The sequence below is a fragment of the Protopterus annectens genome, chromosome 13.part0 (assembly GCF_019279795.1).
Source record: "Protopterus annectens isolate FY-2018-M chromosome 13.part0, PAN1.0, whole genome shotgun sequence".
In the NCBI taxonomy this organism is placed as follows: Eukaryota; Metazoa; Chordata; order Ceratodontiformes; family Protopteridae; genus Protopterus; species Protopterus annectens.
In genome coordinates this window covers 110,306,138-110,332,876 of record NC_056747.1, presented here as the reverse complement: position 1 = coordinate 110,332,876, position 26,739 = coordinate 110,306,138, and the positions used below count along the sequence as shown (strand labels likewise).

The window sequence follows — 26,739 nt, the reverse complement described above, 5'->3', positions numbered from 1 at the left end:
AAAAGCCTTTTGTAGGTGGCCAAGAGCACTCAATGGCAACATCAATCAAATTAAAGAAAAATAAAAACCAAGAGTCCAGCCATCAGAGCAAATGCAGTTTATTAAACACTACTAAACACAAAGGTTTCGAACCAGTTCTTTATCAGTGCATATAAAATTGAATTAAAACCAATCATTTATGTTCATCACCAGCCTATCAAACATTATCCTCATATCACATGACCATATTTAAACGTACCTATAATAGATGCAATGAAGACAACAATAATCAATTATAATAGCAGCCAGGGTAGAATAAAACACACATAAAAATGTGAACATTACTTAAATAAACAGAATGAAATCATATATAACATTGTCTTTTTTTTATTGGTTTTAATTCAATATTATATGCAGTGATAAAGAACTCATAAGGTTTGAAAGCTTTTGCGCGGTGATGCAGCAGTTAGCTCTGCCGCCTCATAGCAAGAGGTTCTCTGGTTCGATTCTCAGCTGGGGTGCCTTCTGTGTGGAGTCTGCATGTCCTCCCTGTGGTCGCGTGAGTTTCCTCCCACATCCCAAAGACATGCAGTTGGTGGATTGGACACTCTAAATTGGCCCTAGGTGTGAGTGTGTGCCTTCTGTGGGAGATTGGGCGCTGGACTGGCAACTCGACACTGTAAAATTCCACTGCCAATCATGAGTGGACAGATGATCCGCTGTGGTGACCCCTAACTGGGAAAAGCCAAAAGAAGAAGAAGTGTTTAATAAATGGTGTTTGCTCTGATGGGTGGACTCTCAGTTTTTATTTTTCTTTGATATATAAATGAGCATATACATATGTCTCACTTATTCGGGCAACCTTTAACAGTATAATTTTCTAAACATCTGATTGCATCCCCATTAATCTAGTAATATAAAATATTTCAATAGCACTTAAACATTTTCAAAGGTATAAGCTATAGATAATTAATCATAACCCAGCAGAAAATACTGAAAAGCAAAAACAAAGGTGAAAACTTCACTGCATATAAAAGCAATGCAATATAACAAATGTATAATCCATAAACATGCGTCAAATTGCATAATCAAAATATTGATTCAAAAATTCTACAAACATAGAAAATCATTAAGACTTGTGTATCTTGATATATTGTTCATCACTTCTTCATTCATAGTTATTAAAGCATCAAATGTTCCAATACAATTATTTAATTATTTTTTTAAAGGTAAAGTCACTATTTCCCCAGTGTGCAACTCCAAACATAAAACAAACTATTTGGCTCACAAATTCATTGCCACTTTAAACCTGTTTCCTCAGATGCATGAGGGTCTAAACCTAGGTGAAGCTAGAAGTGAGGGTTGAACACAGCACTCTTTAATATCATCATCAAAATACATTGATATACCTGAGGAAATCCATTGCTCATGAGTTAGTAAAAAAACTGCACAACTCTGGAGAAAAATACTTTTAACATTATAGTTTACATCAGCATATGTTTTGTATTCCTACATAAACACACTTTCATTACCTAAGAAAACTGACACATTTGTATTAATGCATTAGAAAGGTCACTGTCAATATGCACCACCCTTCCTTCAACATAACCCTTTCTGATAGGTTGCCAGACCTACATTTTCCCAGTCCTCAACAACTTTTTAAGAACTCTGTTCATTTTGCTATTTTTATTTTCACAAAGTCAAAAGTGCAGACCCTCCTTTCCTTCTGCTGCTCCAGATGATCATATATTGTGCTGCATGGCTTTACCCTTCATACACACCAAATATTACTCATTATACAGCATCTGACAATAAGATTCACATGTTTTACCTGTAACTTTTCTATTTCTGTCCAGCACAGGTGAGATAAAAATATTCATCACTCCTCCACCCAAATTCTTAGGATATATTATTAATTAATTTGCCAAAGTTCTCAACACATGCCATATGGCTTCAATAACTATTTCCACACTTTTAAACCACCTCTTCAAGTGGACTCTCAAATACAGCTTGATCAGCTATCAGGTACCTCATTAATATTGACTTGATTTTTCAATATTTTAAAGGTCAGCAATACATTACTGTTACACTCAACCTTCAACAAAATCTGAAGCATATTTATATCAGATTTAAAATACACAAAAACTCTGGATATCAACAATATGGATTTTTTGCCTTTTTTGGCCTCTGCCTGCCAGTCGTCACCACCTACCCAACCAAAGGACCCATTCATTCTCCATTACCAGGGTGAGAATTAACAAGGAGATGCATAATTTAGGCTGCCATCAGGATTGTGGGTTTTTTCTTACTTATGCCTTGCACACACAATGGCAAAGCACCACAGGAGGGTGCAATGGGCTGATGGTGGAGGGCATCCCCTCACTTCTGCAAGGGCCATTTCCTGTAAGCTGCCACGCTCTTCTGCATGAAGCATGACTGGTAGAAACTGTGTTAATTTCATGTATCCCTGAGTGTATACAACCCTTCCCACCCTCACAGGAGAAGTGAATGGGCCACACTCCTTCACTCCTCCTCTTCCTCCCTACTTGGTTTTCCACTACTTGGGCTGCAAACTGAACTCTAGTTGCCTGGGTCATACTAAGAGCCCCACCACTCTCTGTTCTGCAATCAGGCTAGCAACTTTACAGGCAGGAAAATAAGTTGGAGTTGCCAGTGTCAGCCTCTTTTATCCTGGGATGGATGGCTTAGGGAGACCCACTTTTTGTGTGACATCTGTTCTAGGTCAGGAGCTGCACAACTTTCAGGTTCAAAAAGGAAGACTGAGATAATGTCCTGATATCATGGCCCTATGCCCGTCCCACACAGCTAGAGACCTTGGACAACCCACCAAGTGAGTGATGGCTCCCATCTCCATGCTTGTTACTGCCAGGTTGACTTCCCAGACAGTTTGGAGGCCCACCTGGTAAAGAGTCATGTTTGGCTATTTCTGATTAGAAAAGAGTGTCTGGTGATCCTGAGGCAAGTAAGCAGGTAAGCTGGGGAAGTGCCATAGGCTGACTGAAAGTTGGGGAGGTGTAAAAAATGTCTCCATGACAAAACCCTACTTCAGCTCTGCCTGTGGATGGGGCATGGTGGGGGCAGTGCATGTACTTGTTATATACCCAGAGAAGTGTAACAGCATTACTTTTCATATACATAGAGAAGTAACATATAATGAAGACCCCTCCCTCCTGCTGCAGCCTAGCAGCTCCTTCATTTTTGTCTCACTCACTCTTTTTCTCTGCACTGTAGCATGACAGATAAAGTAGCCCATTTTAGACTTGGGAAATGTAATCCACCTTAAAGGTTTAGTTGAAATGCTAAGGGTCTTTTAACCTTTTTTTACTTTTCTGTTAGTGTTTCATCATTTTATATAAACAAGTCAAGCTCTGGGTCAGCACATAACTGAAAGTTCAGATTGCTCTAATGATAAGCCACAGCTTAACATGTTGTAGTGATGATTAACTTCACCGGATATAGAATGTCACTAGGAAAAGCATAGAGAAAGTTTGAGTCCAAATGTCACTCCCAAAGATAGCAGACCACTGCCTCGATGTCTGACCTCAGTAAAATGAGATCATACTCCTCAAAGCTCCTCAGCCTACAGCATCATTAACACTATCCTCAGAGGCTACAGCACCGTTGACACTGTCCTCCGAGCCTACAGCACGGTTAACACTCCCCTCACAGCCTACAGCACCATTAACACTGTCCTCAGAGACTACAGCACCATTAACAATTTCCTCAGAGCGTACAGCACCATTAACACTGTCCTCAGAGGCTACAGCACCATTAACACTGTCCTCACAGCCTACAGCACCATTAACACTGTCCTCAGAGACTACAGCACCATTAACAATTTCCTCAGAGCATACAGCACCATTAACACTGTCCTCAGAGGCTACAGCACCATTAACACTGTCCTCACAGCCTACAGCACCATTAACACTGTCCTCAGAGCTACAGCACTGTTAACACTGTCCTCAGAGCCTACAGCACCATTAACACTGTCCTCATAGCCTACAGCACCATTAACACTGTCCTCAGAGCTACAGCACTGTTAACACTGTTCCCGGACCCTACAGCACCGTTAACACTGTCCTCAGAGCCTACAACACCAGTAACACTGTCCTCAGAGCCTATAGCACCATTAACGCTATTCTCAGAGCCTGCAGCACCATTAACACTTTCCTCAGAGCTTACAGCACTGGTAACTCTGTCCTTCACAGCCTACATCATCATTAACACAGGTCCTCAGAGTCTACAGCACCATTAACATTGTCCTCGTAGCCTACAGCACTATTAACAGTGTCTTCAAAGCCAACAGCACCATTAACACTGTCCTCAGGGTATGCAGCACCATTAACACTGTCCTCAGGGTATGCAGCACCATTAACACTGTCCTCAGAGCCTACAGCACCATTAACATTGTCTTCAGGGTCTATAGCATCATTAACATTGTCCTCGGGGTCTACAGCACTATTAACACCATCCTCGGAGCCTACAGTACCATCAACACTGTCCTTGGAGCCTACAGCTTCATTAACACTGTCCTCAGAGCCTACAGCACCATTAACACTGTCCTCAGTGTCTACATCACCAGTAACACTGTCCTCAGAGTCTACAGCATCAGTAATACTGTTCACAGATACTACAGCACAATTAACACTGTCTTCAGAGCTTGCAACACCATTACCACTGTCCTCAGAGCCTACAGCACCAGTAACACTATCCTCAGTGCCTACAGCACTATTAACACTGTCCCCAGTGCCGACAGCTCCATTAACACTGACCTCTGAGCTACAGCACTGTTAACACTGTCCTCAGAGCCTACAGCACCAGTAACACTGTCCTCAGAGCCTATAGCACCAGTAACATTGTCCTCAGAGTTTACAGCACCATTAACACTGTCGTCAGATTCTAGAGTACCATTAACACAGGTCCTCAGTGGCTATGTTACCAGTAACACTGTCCTCAGAGCCGACAGCACCATGAATACTGTCCTCAGAGCCTACAGTACCATTAACATTGTCTTCAGAGCCTACAGCACCATAAACACGGTCCTCAAAGCCTACAGCACTATTAACACTGTCCTCAGACCTACAACACTGTTAACATTGTCCCTGGAGCCTACAGCACCAGTAACACTGTCCTCAGAGCTTACAGCATCATTAACACTGTCCTCAGAGCATACAGCACCATTAACACTGTCCTCAGAGCATACAGCACCATTAACACTGTCCTCAGAGCATACAGCACGGTTAACACTGTCCTTGGAGCCTACAGCACCATTAACACTGTTCTCAGAGCCTACAGCACCATTAACACTGTCTTTAGAGGCTACAGCACCAGTAACATTGTCTTCAGAGCCTACAGCACCATTAACGCTGTCCTCAAAGCCTACAGCACCATTAACATTGTCTTCAGAGCCTACAGCACCATTAACACTGTCCTCAGAGCCTAAAGCACCATTAACACTGTCCTCAGAGTTTACAGCACCATTAACACTGTCCTCAGAGCCTACAGCACCGATAACACTGTCCTCAGAGCTTACAGCACCATTAACACTGCCCTCAGAGCCTACAGCATCATTAACACTGTCCTCAGAGCTTACAGCATCATTAACACTGTCCTCAGAGACTACAGCACCATTAATATTATCCTCAGGGTCTACAGCACCATTAACACTATTCTCAGAGCCCACAGCACCATTAAAACTATCCTCAGAGCCTACAGCACCGTTAACACTGTCCTCAGGGCCTACAGCACCATTAACACTGTTCTCAGAGCCTACAGCACCATTAACACTGTCCTCAGGGCCTACAGCACCATTAACACTGTTCTCAGAGCCTACAGCACCATTAACACTGTCCTAAGGGTCTACAGCACTGTTAACACTGTCCTCAGTGTCTACATCACCAGTAACACTCTCCTCAGCACCTACAGCACAATTAACACTGTCCTCAGCACCTACAGCACCATTAACATTGTCCTCAGGGTCTACAACATCATTAACACTGTCCTCGGAGCCTACAGCACCAGTAACACTGTCCTCAGCATCTACAGCACCATTAACACTGTCCTCAGTGTCTACATCACCAGTAACACTGTCCTCAGAGTCTACAGCATCAGTAATACTGTTCACAGATACTACAGCACAATTAACACTGTCTTCAGAGCTTGCAGCATCATTAACACTGTCCTCAGGGTCTACAACACCATTACCACTTTCCTCAGAGCCTACAGCACCAGTAACACTATCCTCAGTGCCTACAGCACTATTAACACTGTCCCCAGTGCCTACAGCTCCATTAACACTGTCCTCTGAGCTACAGCACTGTTAACACTGTCCTCAGAGCCTACAGCACCAGTAACACTGACCTCAGAGCCTATAGCACCAGTAACATTGTCCTCAGAGTTTACAGCACCATTAACACTGTCGTCAGATTCTAGAGTACCATTAACACAGGTCCTCAGTGGCTATGTTACCAGTAACACTGTCCTCAGAGCCGACAGCACCATTAATACTGTCCTCAGAGCCTACAGTACCATTAACATTGTCTTCAGAGCCTACAGCACCATAAACACGGTCCTCAAAGCCTACAGCACTATTAACACTGTCCTCAGACCTACAACACTGTTAACATTGTCCTCGGAGCCTACAGCACCAGTAACACTGTCCTCAGAGCTTACAGCATCATTAACACTGTCCTCAGAGCATACAGCACCATTAACACTGTCCTCAGAGCATACAGCACCATTTACACTGTCCTCAGAGCATACAGCACGGTTAACACTGTCCTTGGAGCCTACAGCACCATTAACACTGTTCTCAGAGCCTACAGCACCATTAACACTGTCTTTAGAGGCTACAGCACCAGTAACATTGTCTTCAGAGCCTACAGCACCATTAACGCTGTCCTCAAAGCCTACAGCACCATTAACATTGTCTTCAGAGCCTACAGCACCATTAACACTGTCCTCAGAGCCTAAAGCACCATTAACACTGTCCTCAGAGTTTACAGCACCATTAACACTGTCCTCAGAGCCTACAGCACCGATAACACTGTCCTCAGAGCTTACAGCACCATTAACACTGCCCTCAGAGCCTACAGCATCATTAACACTGTCCTCAGAGCTTACAGCATCATTAACACTGTCCTCAGAGACTACAGCACCATTAATATTATCCTCAGGGTCTACAGCACCATTAACACTATTCTCAGAGCCCACAGCACCATTAAAACTATCCTCAGAGCCTACAGCACCGTTAACACTGTCCTCAGGGCCTACAGCACCATTAACACTGTTCTCAGAGCCTACAGCACCATTAACACTGTCCTCAGGGCCTACAGCATCATTAACACTGTTCTCAGAGCCTACAGCACCATTAACACTGTCCTAAGGGTCTACAGCACTGTTAACACTGTCCTCAGTGTCTACATCACCAGTAACACTCTCCTCAGCACTTACAGCACAATTAACACTGTCCTCAGCACCTACAGCACCATTAACATTGTCCTCAGGGTCTACAACATCATTAACACTGTCCTCGGAGCCTACAGCACCAGTAACACTGTCCTCAGCATCTACAGCACCATTAACACTGTCCTCGGAGCCTACAGCACCATTAACACTGTTCTCAGAGTCTACAACACCATTAACACTGTCTTCAGGGTCTACAGCACCATTAACACCGTCCTCATCTCCAGGAAATTGCTGTCCAAATGCTTCTGGAACCTATACCACTGCAACTACCCTAAATTGGGATCATCATCCTTAAAGAGACACAGCTGTAATGAAGGAATACAAACTTGCTTGCATTGTATTGTGCAATGTGAAAACTCACTGCAATGTAGGAGAACCATAAAAATCTTTTGGGAAAACATCAGGAAACATCCAAAACTAGAAAGAGATCTGACATGGACAGATGAATTTGCAGACACTACTCACTAGCACTGTGTCAACAAGATAGTGAAAACTATGGTTGCCATCAATTTCGGCAAAAGTAAATGTGTGTGTGAGCTTTGACTCACTTTAACCCTGCTATGAACAGACCAGACCCCTGGCATCATAAGCCCCACTCCAGGAGAAATAAGAATAGTGTTGGAGGGTGGTCCAGTAGTACCCTGATAGGACCCTAACAGCTGAAATCATCATCATAAACACCAACAGTGGAAAGGACTTCATACAATGAGATTCACCTACAGTGACTCCAACCACCTTTAAGTCAAGCTCATCAAAAGGGAGTCTTAGGAAAGCATCAACTGGTCTATCATGTATGTGGAAAGTAGGGGGACCTTCTACTGCAATACCTCTACAAGTACTGCTTCCACCTTGGTGAAAACAGAAGAAAGGAAGCCTGCACTATTGGAAATGCAAAATTTCTATGTAGGGGTTCCTTACACTGATTTTCCCAAAGGCATACATTATATTCAACCAGACCATCTAGGAACCCTTAAGCAGCAGTAGCATAATAGAGAGAAAGGTGGCCATAAGGAACTGGGATCAGTTACAATTAGAATACACCATTCGTTTTTGCACACGGTTGTTCATGTCTTGTCTGACTGATAGCCCACAGCCATCTGATCAAAGTAGGTACAGTAAGCGAAAGGAATGCATGACCTGTCAGTATGGATATTAAAATAAAACTGACTGTCCGGGTATATTACATACATTAACATGGGGGACTATAGCCTCCACACCCACATTAAATATACAAAGTCCTAAGCTATACTGCCTCAAAGGAAAGACGATAAATAAATACTGTTACTTGAAAAGCAAGCAGTCCCTGCATCTTGGACACTGTGCAGACTTGGAGTTAGTTTATTTAGTGGGGTGTACAGGGCTGTGCTTCTTCACTTTGAGGGGATGCAGAGGTGAAATACAGACATATATACAAAGTTGCAGTTGTCATGTTACAGTACATTTCATACTTTATATTCACATTTTATGACGATGTAAGGTTTGTCACTGTGCATCCTGTGTATACTGCTCTCATCCATGAATGAAGGACCTTTTATAAAAGATCTGCTTACTGAAGTTATTGCATTACAGGATGAGTGCACTCATCTTTCATACACACTCCAGCAAGGAGAGAGAGGTCCTTTATTCCTCTACCACCAGAGCTGTCTGACCCCCAAGTCTTTTCTCTAATTCTGCACTGCATGCATACAATGGCACTAAGCAGACAGCAGCCAAGAGTTCACAAGTTACTCTGATATGTAACACAGTTCCATTGCTCTGAGCAGCATTTTTCTATTCTTAGACTCTGAAGCAAGGTACAAGCAAGTATACATACCAACCTAGTAGAAGGGGAAAAATAAAAGTTTGTTTTAATCATTCATACCTGAAAAGACTTCATACTGTCTGTGTCCTGCTCATCCATTAAGTAAGTGCTGAAAGGGAGGTTGAGGATGATAAAATGTTCATGGCTACAAATAATCTTCAAGAAATCAAGACGTTTCTCCACAAGATGGAGCCATTGCTCTGCCAACTAAACAAAAAAAGCCGAGTTAAGATTAACTTGGATTGCCATAGTTATGTCACATTTTACTCCAATTTCAGCTAGTAAAACAATGAGTGATTTAACAGCTGTAGTCATAATTTTCTATTCTCCTTTAAGGATGAGTTTTATTGATAACTCCTTAATGGTCATAATGTTTATGTAAAACTGAGCTTGACAGAATGAAAAACAGCCAACACTGCTTGTTAAATGATAACATTTTTCTTTTGATTCCCAGGACAAAATTTAAACTGTCACAGGTTAAGCTCTTGAGACTTTGTAACTGATATCTAGCTTTCTCCATCTCTCCTGTGAGAAGTGCCTTGTTTTGGTTACATCCTTGATTCCATTCCTGTTTTGACTCAACTTCATAACTGTAGTACAAGAAACAGAATAATCTTTATTTTTTCCTGTTAGTTGTGTAATATACTTGCAACTTGTAAAACATTCCATTCCTATCCCTTTGTTTACACCTGTTATCACAACAAATGTATTATACCAAAATCCTTTGTAGTCACTCATGAGTTCATCAGAGTGAAATATATCATACATATACACATACATATATGGGTATATATGCAGATACTGACAGAAGGAGTATCTAGAGTACCTGCCTCATTCCATCTCTTTTGCTGCTGCCCCAATACCACCCACACACCATCCATTTGTCCATCTGCCCCCAAACATTTATTTATTTTTTCATTTGTTAACCAGGGCAGAATGTAATCCAAATGGACCATTTTCAGATTCAGCCTGGGGTTGTATAGAACAGATATAACAATCCAGACTTTAGGGCATAGAGGGATGGAGCACTGACTATGACCAACCTAAGCTGAGTTCATTTCATGGCTCAGGAGCTGGACATGTAGGGAAGCGTGAGAAGGAGTGGCCCTTTGTTGACTCACCCAGTCCAGAAGGGAGAGGTTTCTATCCATGATGTAACAAATCCCTTTTAATGGGTACATGATGCAGTTTGTATTTTGGCACTGAAAAGGTGGCTTGAGCTGACATCACTAGCAGGCATGTAACTTGCCTCCCCCACCATCACCCCCACCCCCAGTTATGCAGGACAGCCTGGTTGTTGCTACCTCCTGCTCCTCTTCAATCCACCTACTTTGCAAAATGCAAATGGTGAGGTTTCAGTCCAAGGGCATCAAGGCTTTGACAGTAACCCTAAAGGGCAGCTGTTGGTCAATATGAAGTGTGAGGTCAGCAAAAAGAAAAACAGAAAGAAAAGAAAAGTAACAAAGAATTTTTTAAGAGGCAAATGCAGAATGAATGTAAAAATACACTAAAACACAAAGAGATGTTAAGAAGGTGTGTTTATATACAATATGTACAGTATCTACATAGTTTTACAGACTGTGTGTGCGTTTGTGTGTTAGTAGATGGCAATGGAGAGGAAATTCCGGGTTTGTGAACAGTGCAGTTTAACCTTTCAAGCACTAAGATGGCTTAATGCCTTAGTGCACTTAAAACATAATAATAATAATAATATAAACAGGTTATTTTCATTATAAATATTCTAACAACTAACATCCATAATAGTTCTTGTATGGAAATTATTCCGGCTAACATCTAACATCCAGAATAAATTTCTATGGAAATCATTCCTATGTTCACATATGCCATCTGCTAACAACTAACTTCCAGGATAGTTCTTTGGTAGAAATTATTCCAACTAATGTCCAGTGTAGTTTTTTAAAGAAAATTATTCCAACTTTCTTACAAAAACTACTCTGGGCATTCAATTAAAGCATGTGATATTTTACAAGGAGAACAGCCTTTAATTGTACTTGTCTTTTTTTAAAGTTTTTTAAGGCATCTGACTACAGCTGTTGCTAAGCTGTCAAAACTTTTAAAAAAGCATCTAGATCATAGAACTGAAATTGTGGGCTACTTAACAGTTATGTCATCCGCATGTTGTTCTAGTGACACATTACCAAAGGTCTGTCACATGAAAAGCAAGTATACAAGCGGCCCTCATACAGATGCTTCTGGAACCCCAAGTAACAGTTCCATATGTGAAAAATTAGCTGACTATTGCTTTCTGTAGTTTGTCTATTAAATGACTCATGTCATAACAGATAGAAAGGTCTATGATTGGCTTGGCCTCCTGTTTAGAATCAAAGTATATAGCTGTTTCCAAATACACTGTTAATGTGGCATTCATTCCCGGAGTTTCACTTAATGATGCAGTTCTGAATTTCTTAATTTCTTAAGAGATTTAGAAGATGAAGAGCACCTTCTACAGTGCTGTGAGGATTACTACTGCTTTACCCTGGAGCACGCACTCCCATAATACCCTTTTAGCTCTAAAATAGGAAAGTATGCTATACTACCTTGCCAACATCTTTGCCATATGTGTAATTTTCCAGAATCCATTACTGAATGCTGCAGACACAATCCTACAACATCGAGAAATCAATATGGTTTTACTAAAAACATTAATTTGTATAGAAAGTGAAATAAGTGTTTCTGCAGGTGGCCCTAAAATTCCTTGAATCCCTTCAAAATCCTGTAATACCTTCTATTTGTCCCAGTGGTGAACAAGAAAAAAGCCCTGACTGCAATCCATATAACTCAGGTCTGACTGGCAGTATGACTGCTAGAGGAAACTGGTGCTGGAGGGATGCAGGTGAGAAGTCAATAAAGCTCAGCCATCCTGGAGGAGGATGGCAGCTCTGCTTGAAGCACAAGTGACATGTGCAGGAGTGCAGCTGTATCACCTACAGTGAGCTATCTAGCATCGTCACGATGCACTGCAGTGAGCTATTCAGCTGGAAGGTTTTGCATTTGAGATAATGGGCATGTACCTCATAAGACTTCACAAGGTAATTACAAAGTATGCAAGATGCAGGGACAGGGCAGTCCACAGGATCGGTAGACTGTCCAACTCTCTAACATCTAACTCTCACCTCTATTGGAGAATGAATGAACAGGAGGGTCTTTCCTCAAAGGAGAAAATAATCAATTGGGCACAGGAAGGAGGGCAATTAGGCGGATCCTGCAGAACCTTCTCATCACGAAAAAAAACTGTATCACCTTCTGTAGAATACTTCTGTTTTCAGAGTGGTTACTGTACAATGTTCTGTCAGCAAACTGATGTCAAATTACTGTAAATATATAGCCTGGGAATCTCCTGTGATCAGATGTCATTTACCATTAAAATAGTAATGGAAAAAGGCACCCCTGACACATCCAACTGTATGCCATCATTGCTGACTGCCATCCTAAGAATCAACTCTTTGTACAGCTCTCCAACTCCTTACACAAACATACATCTCAATCTCACCTCATTCAGCGCTTTGAAAATACGTCACCAATTCACAATATCAAATGATTTTTTTCTCTATAATAATCATATATTTTTTAATATTCTATAGCAACTACACATAAAACAGAGTTAGCATCTCAAAGCCCAAGGGAAACAGAAAACGTTTGAGGTAGTGCAACGTAACATGTCAACATTACTGATGTTCAAGTCCATATTGATAGGCCAGAAATAATACTGGAGTAGTAACTGGAGTAATACTGCCTGCTGATGATCACTAAAGGCAAAGTGAATTAAAGCAGCACCAAGCTGTTGTAAAAGAGTCTCAAGTAACTCTCAGGAAGGTTTGACGATATATGCAGCAGTACAAACTACTGATGAGCACTTTTGGAAAAATGTACAAACCTGTATGACTTAGTCTGTATTTCCTTACAGTCAGGATCAATGTTTGAACTCTTTAGAATTAATGACCACTAGATTGAATAATATGTCCTTTAGAAATTCTGTGAGTTCAACATTAAGCTATATTGATGTTATAACCTCTTGCAATCTGAAACAAGCCATTCCACCTCTCATTACCCCTAGAACCAAAGTCCAACAGCACTGTACATGCTCTGTCACAGCAACTGTCATTAACCCTACAACCAAACTCCACAGCACTGCACATGCTCTGTCACATCAACTCTCATTATCCCTAGAAACAAACTCCACAGCACTGCACATGCTCTGTAACACCAACTGTCATTAACCCTACAACCAAACTCCACAGCACTACACATGCTCTGTCTTACCAACTTTCATGACCCCTAAAACCAAACTCCACAGCATTGCACATACTCTTTCACAACAACTCTCATTATTCCTAGAACCAAACTCCACAGCATTGCACATATTCTTTCACAACAACTCTCATTATTCCTAGAACCAAACTCCACAGCATTGCACATGCTCTTTCACAACAACTCTCATTATTCCTAGAACCAAACTCCACAGCATTGCACATACTCTTTCACAACAACTCTCATTATTCCTAGAACCAAACTCCACAGCACTGCACATGCTCTTTCACAACAACTCTCATTATTCCTAGAACCAAACTCCACAGCATTGCACATGCTCTTTCACAACAACTCTCATTATTCCTAGAATCAAACTCCACAGCACTGCACATGCTCTTTCACAACAACTCTCATTATTCCTAGAACCAAACTCCACAGCACTGCACATGCTCTTTCACAACAACTCTCATTATTCCTACAACCAAACTCCACAACACTGCACATGCTCTTTCACAACAGCTCTCATTATTCCTAGAACCAAACTCCACAGCACTGCACATGCTCTTTCACAACAGCTCTCATTATTCCTAGAACCAAACTCCACAGCACTGCACATGCTCTTTCACAACAACTCTCATTATTCCTACAACCAAACTCCACAACATTGCACATGCTCTTTCACAACAACTCTCATTATTCCTATAACCAAACTCCACAGCATTGCACATGCTCTTTCACAACAACTCTCATTATTCCTAGAACCAAACTCCACAGCATTGCACATGCTCTTTCACAACAACTCTCATTATTCCTAGAACCAAACTCCACAGCATTGCACATGCTCTTTCACAACAACTCTCATTATTCCTAGAACCAAACTCCACAGCATTGCACATACTCTTTCACAACAACTCTCATTATTCCTAGAACCAAACTCCACAGCACTGCACATGCTCTTTCACAACAACTCTCATTATTCCTGGAACCAAACTCCACAGCATTGCACATGCTCTTTCACAACAACTCTCATTATTCCTAGAATCAAACTCCACAGCACTGCACATGCTCTTTCACAACAACTCTCATTATTCCTAGAACCAAACTCCACAGCACTGCACATGCTCTTTCACAACAGCTCTCATTATTCCTAGAACCAAACTCCACAGCATTGCACATGCTCTTTCACAACAACTTTCATTATTCCTAGAACCAAACTCCACAGCATTGCACATGCTCTTTCACAACAACTCTCATTATTCCTAGAACCAAACTCCACAGCATTGCACATACTCTTTCACAACAACTCTCATTATTCCTAGAATCAAACTCCACAGCACTGCACATGCTCTTTCACAACAACTCTCATTATTCCTAGAACCAAACTCCACAGCATTGCACATGCTCTTTCACAACAACTCTCATTATTCCTAGAACCAAACTCCACAGCATTGCACATGCTCCTTCACAACAACTCTCATTATTCCTAGAACCAAACTCCACAGCACTGCACACGCTCTTTCACAACAACTCTCATTATTCCTACAACCAAACTCCACAACATTGCACATGCTCTTTCACAACAGCTCTCATTATTCCTAGAACCAAACTCCACAGCACTGCACATGCTCTTTCACAACAGCTCTCATTATTCCTAGAACCAAACTCCACAGCACTGCACATGCTCTTTCACAACAACTCTCATTATTCCTACAACCAAACTCCACAACATTGCACATGCTCTTTCACAACAACTCTCATTATTCCTACAACCAAACTCCACAGCATTGCACATGCTCTTTCACAACAACTCTCATTATTCCTAGAACCAAACTCCACAGCATTGCACATGCTCTTTCACAACAACTCTCATTATTCCTAGAACCAAACTCCACAGCATTGCACATGCTCTTTCACAACAACTCTCATTATTCCTACAACCAAACTCCACAGCATTGCACATACTCTTTCACAACAACTCTCATTATTCCTAGAACCAAACTCCACAGCACTGCACATGCTCTTTCACAACAACTCTCATTATTCCTAGAACCAAACTCCACAGCATTGCACATGCTCTTTCACAACAACTCTCATTATTCCTAGAACCAAACTCCACAGCACTGCACATGATTTCTCCTCTGTTTGGCAAGCTCTCTCCACTGACATAAACAGAACCAACACTTAATCCACATTCAGAATGTAACAAAAAACACTTCTTCATCCCGGCCAAATGCTCCTGCTTCATCATAGGACATATCACCTAACGTAGCTCCTTTCTGAGTCTCTTTTCCTCCCTCAAGGTTCACTGAAGTTTGACCGACTTTCAAAACTAATGTCTATATTATACATTACACTCTGCTTGATTGTGCACTGCACTTGTTCACTAGAACACACACACACCCACACACACACACACACACAGTTTTTCTACATAATCACTCTGAACTACTCTGCTGTTGCTTACATTTCTGTATATTCTTTTGTGAAATGTCTTGTATTTCACCTGGGCTGAACCTGAAACTGGTCGCTGAACTAGCAGAGTAAACAAATATATACAAATAAACAAATATACAAAGAGGAGAAATAGTGCTTTGTTTTAGGGTAACACAACCAAGAGGAGATGAAATGTGACTTTATCGTTATTATTAACAGAGATTGGCAAAATTTCCCAATTGCAATTTGAATTAAACAGTGTTGTGGTCCTGGTTCTGAAAGTGAATCAGAACCAATGATGAAATAAGTCTGTTATCTTTTAATAAGATGTTTAAAAAATTATCTTTTAACAAAGAACAGTTAAAAGCTTTATGGTTTAATTTTCTTTATTAATATCTGGATCACTTTCAAAGGGCTGGAACAACATAAATTTCTTAGACTACTGATCTGCCCATGAAATTCTGAGAGTAAAGCATCAAGTGTTTAATGAGTGACGGAAGGTTCAAGAAGACATTCAAGATTCTCTCAAAGAAAAGGAGAGATCTGGGAGAACTAGAAAGATCCAGAATAACTGATCTAATCACGGAGCTATAAAAAGATCATTGATTGTGAGAATACAAAGTGCCCTGAAATTCAGAGAATTTTAACAACTGAGAAACAGGTTTATAGGTGTGTACTAGGCTAATGGCCCTGGAGCCTTTACAAGCCTAGCCCATAGGATTACCCTGGCATCATGCCACCCAACCTTAGTTTTCAGTGCCTCTGTCGAGTAGAGCCACTGGAGTAATCCCCGGGGTGAATTTTTTATTTCCCATCCACTCATCAAGATTTCTCTTGAAGAGGGCCAGTGAGGTGCTCTGTTTGACATGTATGGGAAGTCTACTCCATAGCATGGGCAGTCTCTGGGTTATGAACCTGTCCCTCCAGCATGTTCTGTTGATTGTGGCAATGAGGTTGAGGTATCTGGAGCATGTGGTGAGGAGGGATTGGGATTTCTTTAGATATAGCATTTCTAACAGAGCTGGGTCAGACATGGCTTTGTAAGTCAAAGATCACCTTTATGCAGGCGATATGAGACAGAGAATAGTTGGAGTTTTTTTTTGGTCTGTCCATATAGGACAAGTGTTTAAGGCCTAGGATCCTCTTTGTGAGGTTCTTTTGCGGCATCTCCAGCTGTTGCAGGTGTCTAGTGAGGTACATGCCAAATGGGGCACTGTACTCAATGATTGGCCTAATGAGGGAAGAGTAGAGGGAGACAATGACCTCTTTCTTCCTGGATGCAAAACCCTTAGTAATGAGATGTGCCACATAGAAGGGCCTTCTGACCACAGTGGCAGTGTGGTGGTCAAAAGAGAGGTTGCTGTCAACCTGTGTTCCTAGAGCTCTTTTAATGCCTTCTGTGTTCAGTGGACTACCATCGATGTGGTAGTTCATGGGAACTGTTTTTTTCCCAAAGGGGATGACAACACATTTTTTGGCATTGAGCTTAAGGCTAAGGTTCTGACACCAGTCTTTGGTCTCAAAGGCCTTTCTACAGGATGTCAACATCACTTGGGGAGTTAATAATGGCTCCCAACTTGTCATCGTCTGCAAACTTTGTCAGCCAGAGTCCCTTTGTGTTGGCCTGGACTTCTGAGAAGTGATACCAAACAGGAGAGGACCCAGGACCGATCCCTGTGGGACTCCACTCGTGACTGGTTGACAGTCTGACTTGGATCCAGCTACTTTCACACTGTGGGTTCTATCTGTGAGCCAGTTTGCAACTCACCTAGTGTTATATAGGGGATGATGCCTAGCTTAGTGAGTTTTTCTATGATTCCTGAGTGGTGAATGGTATCACAGGCCTTGACCAGATCAAGGCAGGCTGTATGAACCACCATGCCTTCATCCACAGTGCTGGTGACTGACTCAAAGAAGTCGACCAGGTTAAGCAGGCATTATCTACCCTTCACAAAACCAAACTGTGTGGGATCCAGAGGTTGGAGATTCCCTATATCCTTGTTTGTTAGGTCCATGATGACGTGTTCTATAGCTTTGCATATCAGACTTGTCAGACTAATGGGTCGATAGTTGCCAGGGTCTGTAGTCGCTCCTCCTTTGTGGAGAGGGATGACTATAGCAGTGCGTCATTCGGTAAGGACAAAGCCTGAGATAAGACTGTAATTGAACAGGGAACACAGGTGAGGTGCCAGTTCACTCTATAGTTCATGTAAAACACAGCCAGGGATATTGTCAGGTCCCATAGAAGCTGTATTCTTGGCCTTGGACAGTGCTGTTTTAACCTGTGCAGCAGTAATACTGGGTGGATGGCAATCTACGGGTATTGTGATTGGTCCTTTGGGGGGGTAAAGTTGGCACTGAATCTGTCGACCAGTATATTGGCAATATCTGTTGACTCGGTATAGGAGGTACCATTGTGCAGTAGCTTAGAGCAAATCTGGGTATTGCCATGGAGGTTCTTTACATAACTACAGAAGATCTTGTGGTTGTCTTTACTATCTGCTGCAATTCTGTTTTCATAGCTAGCTTTAGAGGATTTGATGAGGGATCTCAACTTTTTGTTGAGGCCGATATGGGAGTTTTTCCAGTCTTGGGACTTCACCTTATTCCGCATCAGTTTCCTCCTTCTGTTGTACAGTTTGCTTATGGCAGGGGACCATCAGATTGGCTTCCTTTTTTTGGAGGAGAGCGTCTTGGTTCTATTGGGTATGGCAAGATCCATGCATTTGTGTACATGTTCGTACAGTAAAAACAGTCACCATAAAACGTTGTCCCCTAATGGCTGTTCAGATGAAAGACCACACTGGTAAAGCACGTTTAAAGTTCACAGATACAGATGATGCTCTTCTGGCAAGGAAATGCAGGCAACAATCCAAGTACGATTAAAACACAATTTTTATTTCATAAGTACTTATGAAATAAAAATATGTACCCATTATGTACCCATGTTAGTAATGACCAGATCAAGGATGTTGCTACCTCTAGTAGGAGTAAGAGCGAACTGGTCCAGGGCATTGGAACTAATGAATTCCAGGAAATGTTGGGCAGGTGTATTGGTACATGAGTAGTTTTCTCAGTTAATGGAAAGGTAGTTGAAGTCATCTAGTATGAGCATGTTAGGTTGGACCCTAATACTCTCCAGGGTGCTTAGGAATGTGAAGTGAGTGTCTTGGGACATGGTTGGGGACCTATAATAGGCTATGACCTGAATCGCTGTCTTACCCAGTGTTAGCTGCATCTGAAGTATCTCCGATGCATTATGTTGGGCTACCAGTCTGGAGCTGTGCACATCCTTTATGAATATGGAAACACCACTGCCTTTGGGGATTCGGTCCAAATTCTGGGGCAGAACGGTGTGGAATGAGTTATAGCCTGGTAGTGCAGGGGCACTTTCTGCTGCCTTGAACCAGGTCTCTGTTACAGCACAAATGTCGATGTTCTCCATTTTAAGGAGTGCTTTGATAGAGTGCATTTTGAGATTTAGACTTCTAGCATTGAGCATGACTCTCAGATTGCATTTGTTTGTAGCTGTTACAGTGGTAATTTGGTCTTTGGAATACCGCCTAAAAAAAGGCACTATAGGGGTGGCAAGAGCCTTGGCCAGTATCCGGAAGCCCAGGGGTGACAGATGTAGGCCATCTCTGACAAAGCATCGAGGTCTGTCAATCATGTCATCCCAGGCAGACAGATACTGGATCCCCTTAGAATGACACCAGAAACTTAGTCAATTGTTGAAACCAATCATTTTCTGCTTGTACTGTGGCATCATTCTGGGTGATAGTAGGATGCTGCTCAGGGCTGGGGTCATACCTGCCTGGGCTACATAATCCGAGAGCTCCTCCATGTCTCTTTTCATGTAGCCCAGGGAGGTATGTCTCAGATCATTCACACCCACTTGTACAATAACAGAGTCATATTTGTACCTGTTGTTGAGGGACCTGTGTGTATGCATTATGTGGCGGATCCTGGCACTACAGGGAGCTGACTGTTACTTTCTTCTTATTCAACCTACCGAGTCAAACATCAGTGTGCCTCACTATCGAGTCACCTATGACTAGTGTGCTGGGCATGGTTTTTTGCCTTAGGGGCTTTGGTTGAGTGGCACACTGTTTAGGAGAGTTATGTGTCTCATAATTAGTGTTGTGTTGTGGTGGTCAAGTGCATTTCTGCTTTGGAGGTCTCTGTTGTTTGGGTAGATTTTTATTGACAGCCTCCGCGAAGGTGGGTGTGTGGTTTGTGTTTTTATGTGAGGCAGTGCTGGTGTGTGTTCTGGAGGGCTATGTGTTCCATGTGGTGTGGTGCAAGTGTTGATCTTCTCCTTTTGACCAGCTATTCCGGTCTTGGCTGAAGAGTGAGTGGCTTCCAGTTTGGATATATAAGTGCATCTCCCGCACGTCTGAGTTTTGGGAGATAAGAAGAGAGGGTTGTCGGTGTACATAAGGCAGTTGCTACATTGCCTCAGGATGCCCAAGTTCACCAGGTTAATAGGAGAAAGCACAGAAAACTGACCTTTAGACATGTCTGGAGGGATGGGCATTAATAATAAGTACTGGAGCTGTTTCCTTGTAGAATGTTTAGTGCTGGTAGCACTTATGTGTGCTACAATAATTGCTACAAGAAGTCTGGTATGGTAACGTGCTAGACTAATAAGCTAGTAAAAGTGCAGGAGAGGAGAGAACTAGCAGATCTAAGGGAAAATTTGAAGAGCTGACTTTGGCACCTCTCAAAAGCTTACAAACAGTCCTGGATACAGCAAATCTGTATCTGGACTAGACTAGTTACAGGAAAAGTGGGAAACAAGCGCAATCCGGGCTTTTAAACCAAAAAGTTGAAAGAGATGGAAAAACTGCCCAAACGGCCAATAAACTACAAACTATGGGCCAGAAACCACTCCTCTTGTGGTAGATAGGCTACCTAGTGCTTACCACTTCCACTGATAACTTAGAAGGCTTCCCTCCAACACAGAAAGGTTTGGGGTCTCAGAAGCTTACATACAGTCCTGGATACAGCAGATCTGTATCTGGACTAGACTAATTACAGGAAAGGCAGGAAAAGCGCAAACATGGGCTTTTAGACCAGAAAGTTGAAGGAGATGGAAAAAACTTCCCAAACAGCCAATAAACTACAATTTCTGAGCCAGAAACCACTCCTCTTGTGGTAGATAGGCTACCTAGTGCTTACCACTCCCACTGACAAGCTAGAAGGCTTCCCTCCAACACAGAGAGGCTTGGCGGGCTCAGAGGCTTACAAACAGTCTTGGAAACAGCAAATCTGTATCTGGGCTAGACTAGTAATAGAAAGGGTGGGAAACAAGCGCAAACGTGGGCTTTTAGACCAGGAAGTTGAAAGAGATGGAAAAAAGTGCTCAAACGGCCTATAAACTAGAATTTCTGGCCCAAAAACCACTCCTCTTGTGGTAGATAGACTACCTAGTGCTTACAACTCCCACTGATAAGCTAGAAAGCTTCCCTCAACACAGAAATGCTTGGGGGGCTCAGAAGCTTACATAAAGTTCTGGATACAGCAAATGTGTATCTGGACTAGACTAGTTACAGAAAAGGCAGGAAACAAGCTTAGAATTATTTATTTATTTATTTTTTTGTTACAGAAAAGCAGCTAAAAGAGCACTAAAAATAACTGAAGTGCAGTGCAATCTAGCACACTTGAGTCTGTAGCAATATTAAAGCAATTTATTCAAACTGTATTCTGAACTGAATTCAATTATTGTTTAATTCAATTCTGAAGAGTTAAAAAGTGCCAAAAAATATACTCATCAGCTATGAAGCACATTCAGTCAGAACACAAAGTAAGGTGGAAAGGGAGAAAGGAGGAAAAAGAAGATAATTCAAGGTTAAGGGCCTAAGTGGGTTAGCCTACTCAAATGTTCTCTCTGTGTTGGGTAGAATGAGCTAATGCCACTAGACTGGGATAGAGCTGAACAGATTGGGCTGGTAGGAGTGAAACAGTATAACATAGTTGAATATTAGTCTATCCTTCACATGTTTGGGTCAGAGAGATTTATCTTTTTTTCATACAAACGCAGTCATTATATTATTAACAGAATTTAAATATATCTGCAAACATATATATATATTTGAAATGTGAGGGGAAATAATGTTACAGAAACAGAATATTCTAGGAAAATATTCATTTTAACGATGGACATTCTCACAATTTACTCCAGTTTTCAAAGTCTGTTTAAATTATTTTCAAAAACAAATTGAGGTTATCCCAGATGAATGTTTGAGTATCTGATTTATATTTGATCCCAAGATATTCAAACTCATGAAGTGAATTATTAATTAGCAAATAGTGAGCTGTGCATTTCATTAATATTATTCAAGGGGAAAGAGTTGGATTTATCAATATTTAATTTGTAGCTTGAAGGTTTAATTTAGTCTTTCACAACCTGTAGCAGCTGAGTGATCCAGTTAGAGGGATTCTGAAAGTTTAAAAGAATATTATAAACAAACAAGATAATGTTTACATACAAACTCGATACTTTTATTCCTTGCAATGAATTATTCTGAAGAATTAAAAATGAAATGGTTCAAGAGATAAAAATAGAAAAAAGACAGGGTTGGCACAGGGCACCTCTGCTTAGTACCAATAGAAATTTTGTTTGATGTGAGTTTATGCATTAATTATTATGCAAGTTGAAGCTGATTCATACAATAATCAATAATTTAAAAAATGAAAGTTACATGGACTCAGTCTGACACTTTAGCTGTATCTAATGCAAATATTCCTTGTTGAGTAATTGTAGGGGTATTGTGGTCTAGAATTAATTCATGCACATTATTATTGTCTTAGGTTTGATGTGATACCATCAATCCAGAATGAAACTGAGAGAGAGCCTAATTAGCTAACTAAGGAGAATTTGTCAGCTAATAATCATTAGATCATCTTCAGATCAAGCTTAATTAAAGACATAGGGTGATTGTTTTATATCAGTTCATCTATTTATTGCTTATTCCATTATGCTTAACAAGATTATACAGCTTTAGTAGGCTTAGGGAGAGAGATGTGCCATTTGAAAGTTTTGTAAAAAGTAGTTCCAAACTGTCCTGACTTGGTCCTTTACTATTTTGTAGATGCTCTATTAGTGATTCAGCCTCTTCAAGTGTGAAAACTAAATTTAATAGTTGAGTATAGTATTTAGAAACTAAATTTAGACAAAATATTAATAATATCATTTGAATTTACACACATATTCATCCATGCACATATCCTTTCATATGTGTGATAGAACATGTTTAATACATCCTCTGATTTTGTATATAAAGAACAATTATCCATAATCAAAGAAATACTGTCTGAGCCATGATTTCCCTTTTTAGAAACCTGCCAAAAGTTTTGATGGATTGGACTGGATTTGTTCTTTTGCCATTATGCTTTGTTAAACATTGCGGTCTAGCCTGCCATTGTCTTAGGACTGGGCTGCATAGTAATTTGTAATGTCACTTTCCCACTCTTAACAGGATTATTTAATCCTTGGATATTCCACGTGACCATATAAAGCCCTTCTTACCTTAAACCCTGCAGCTCCTACTAACAAGCTGGGCTCTATAAGCCTTGAAGAATCCAAAAGTGGATGACAGTTCCCTTACTCACATAGTTCCTTCAGTGTTCAGCACTAGACACAGCCTTTATAATCAGAGCCCAACAAGCACTTGTTTGAATCTATTTCTTTAACTTTGTTTTATTTTATTGGGGAACATCAAAGTTGCAAACACTTTACATTCCCCATTGTTAACCTCCAAACAGACTGGTGATAAGTACCCCTAAATCATATCAGAGTATCAGGATTCTATTACTGAGCTTAAGTCATCCCTTTCTGAGCTTGTCTTCAAGGAAGTTGGTTTGAATTGCTTTAGGAATAAAGGATAAACTCTTTAAAAGGCTTAAAATTCTAAACATGTGGGTCTCTCAGCTGTTTTCTTTTGCCATTTAACTCTTTTTATAATTGTACTTTTTTCTTAATCTCTAGGCATTCCTCTGTAATTTTCTATTTTTCTCATTTCCATTTGACTATTTTTCAAGGGAATTCAACTTTAAATCTTTAAGAATCAATTTTATGTAGCCAAACTATATTGTAACCCTTGTAAAACTGATAAAACCTAATGTCAACTGTCCCTCGGCCAGTCAGGATGAAATAGACGAGCCTTGTGGGTTCTTGTTCAAGCAGCTTTATTATGCACAAACATATCAGGAGGCTTAATAACTTTAACTTACACAAACTTATAAACAAACTAGCTATTACACTCATACATGCTCATTCTCTGGCTGCACTCTCAAAATGGCACTGAGGCTAACACATGCTTGCTATTTATATGCACGTTCAGTCCTTGGAAATGCTTCTTAAAGGTGCAACACAACCTATTTTATTAGAAATGTACAAGAACTGTATATAGAGTTGCACCTTTGACTGTGGCCACCAGATCAAAGCCACACCGCTCACACTTCCTCCAAAACCTGCCTATGCCCACCCCTTTCTCCAGTCATACTCATTTTTTGACTTAAGAGCACGAGTCAGTGGTGTAATGTGCTCTTTTCCTGGAATAAACCAAACAGCATTGCATTAATGATGCTTTTCTTAAAAAAGAAAAGAAAAAGTAGAATTGGAGATTTAATAAACTCCAAAAGTCTGTTTTTTTTTAACAGAATACCAGAGTTTGTACAGCATTTTCTGGAATACTGGCCAATTACTCAAGTTTCCAGATAGTTTGTGAAAAAAAAATGGATAATTACCAATTCTACCTGTTTAACGTTCAGTATTATGAAAACTGTATATTAACTGCATAAGAACTTTCTAAAGTTTTGCATCTATGTAAACACAGCATGTAATCATATTTTAAGTGGATAACAAATATATACCTAGAAAGTTTGACTGTATTATGGAATATTAGCATTTGTTTATAGCATTCAAAAAGGTGAGTCATTAATTATAGTTTATAGGGGAATATAACCAGGTCTGCATTTTGTTTGTTTATTGTTTATTTATTTACTGTTTAGTACCTGGGTAGGTTAACTGGTGCAGAGACCCTTTTTGGCCATGCCCTGGGCTCAGAAATAAATAATGTAAGTAAACTTGTTTCCTTTCTATAGGTATTCTGCACCCCCCCAGCAAAAAATGTTCCAAAACGTGATAATGATAGTTAAAATGACAAACAACATCAGGAAACAGATCAGGTGTTCATCTTTTTTACTATGCCTTGAAAGTCCTTTCAGCAGTCAGATGTTGAAACCAGCCCCTGAAGACATTAAGATGGTTCCCTCAACTTCTGCTGAGTAGTTACTTATTCGAACAAAAAGAAGCTACTATGTGGCAGTCTGTATACTTGACAAAAGTGGAAAAGTCACCTTGCTTTTTCATACTTCAGTCATCTTCTAACATTCACAGCATCTTTAGCAATCATACCCACGGTGGACGTATCACTGAGTGGTCTCAACTGCTCCTCCCACAGAGCCACCTTAGATTGTTCAACAGAGAGATGCCACAACAGAAGAAAGTAGCTACAAAGATAGCGGTTCAACCAGGAAAAAAAGAAACAAGTATCCAGCTATCAGCTGTTTGTCACTTGAGGGTAATGTAATTTGAACTAAGCTTCTTATAGATTCTAGGTAAAATAACTTCTCAACCAGAAGGTGATGTCTGTTCCACCTCTGCATTTCAAATGTTTGTTTTTGATAATGTTGCCCAGATTTTCCCATTGCTATCCAACAGAATTCTGGGTAGATTTGTCCAACGTGACCCTTTAACTTCTCTGTGTTCATTTGTCCTTTACAATGGATAAATCTCAGAGAATATCCTTCTACATATCCTTATGCTCTATGTAACACAACTGTGCCTTGCTAACAGGCTATTGTGGTTGGCCTACTTGCCCTTTTGTTTGCTGTCCAGTTCCTCCATCATGGATGCTTTCTTTCTCACCGTGACAATTGGTGGATTCTATGAGGAGGAGGTCTCTGTGCTGCCTCTCTACAACATCTGTGTAGCTTCATTACTTTCTGCCTCCTCAGCCATATTAGCACTCCCCTACAGGTTTTCTTGGAAAAATGAAGGGCATCCTTACAAGCTATGAGCAATTAATCTGATCTTTCTAGATCACCACTAAGATAGCTGGGTATATAAGCATTATTAATGCTCTCTCAATATGGTCATCTTGGTGGATAGACTATTTATCAAACATGGGGTCACCTTTTTCTCTGCAATCTTTTTGAGCTATGTAGAATATTAGTAAAATGCATTTGCTGGTATTGGCTGTATGCTACTATTTCTTTGCATTTACTTATTAAAATAAAGGGATTCAACCATGGAGCTCACAAGCAGAACTATACAGACAGACACACACACACACACACACACACACACACACATACACACACATACACACACACACACACACACACACACACACACACACACACACACACAGTTCCAGTCTTGTACCACCAACTTTTTAGCTTGGGTTTTTCCAGCCTCAATGATCAGGTCTAGCTCTCAGACTCAGTGCTCTGAAGCTGTTGTTGCTCCTCTCACAAATAAACAAATAACTGGTTTGTGACCTGTAAAAAGAAATTACAGATGTTATTGTGCAGCCTTAACTCCTAGCCATGATTTATGTAAGGTGGCATTTCATGGCAAGGCACCATTTTAGATATCAAATCATGGAAGACCTAGCATGGGTCTGGGTGTCTCATTTCCCTAAAGAGAAGTTTTGGTGTTTTGTTACCAGTCCAGGCCATAATGTGGTCACTGATCAAAA

General features: G+C 40.8%; 1 protein-coding gene across 1 annotated transcript in view; it reads right to left on the bottom strand.

Moving 5' to 3' along the window:
- Nucleotides 1–26,739, bottom strand: part of LOC122787839 (dedicator of cytokinesis protein 7-like) — a 4,057,077-nt gene that overhangs the window by 982,821 nt on the left and 3,047,517 nt on the right. The window contains exon 27 of the mRNA XM_044054755.1: nucleotides 9,329–9,475. Within this exon, the coding sequence (XP_043910690.1) occupies nucleotides 9,329–9,475 (147 nt within the window). The remainder of the gene's footprint in view (nucleotides 1–9,328; nucleotides 9,476–26,739) is intronic.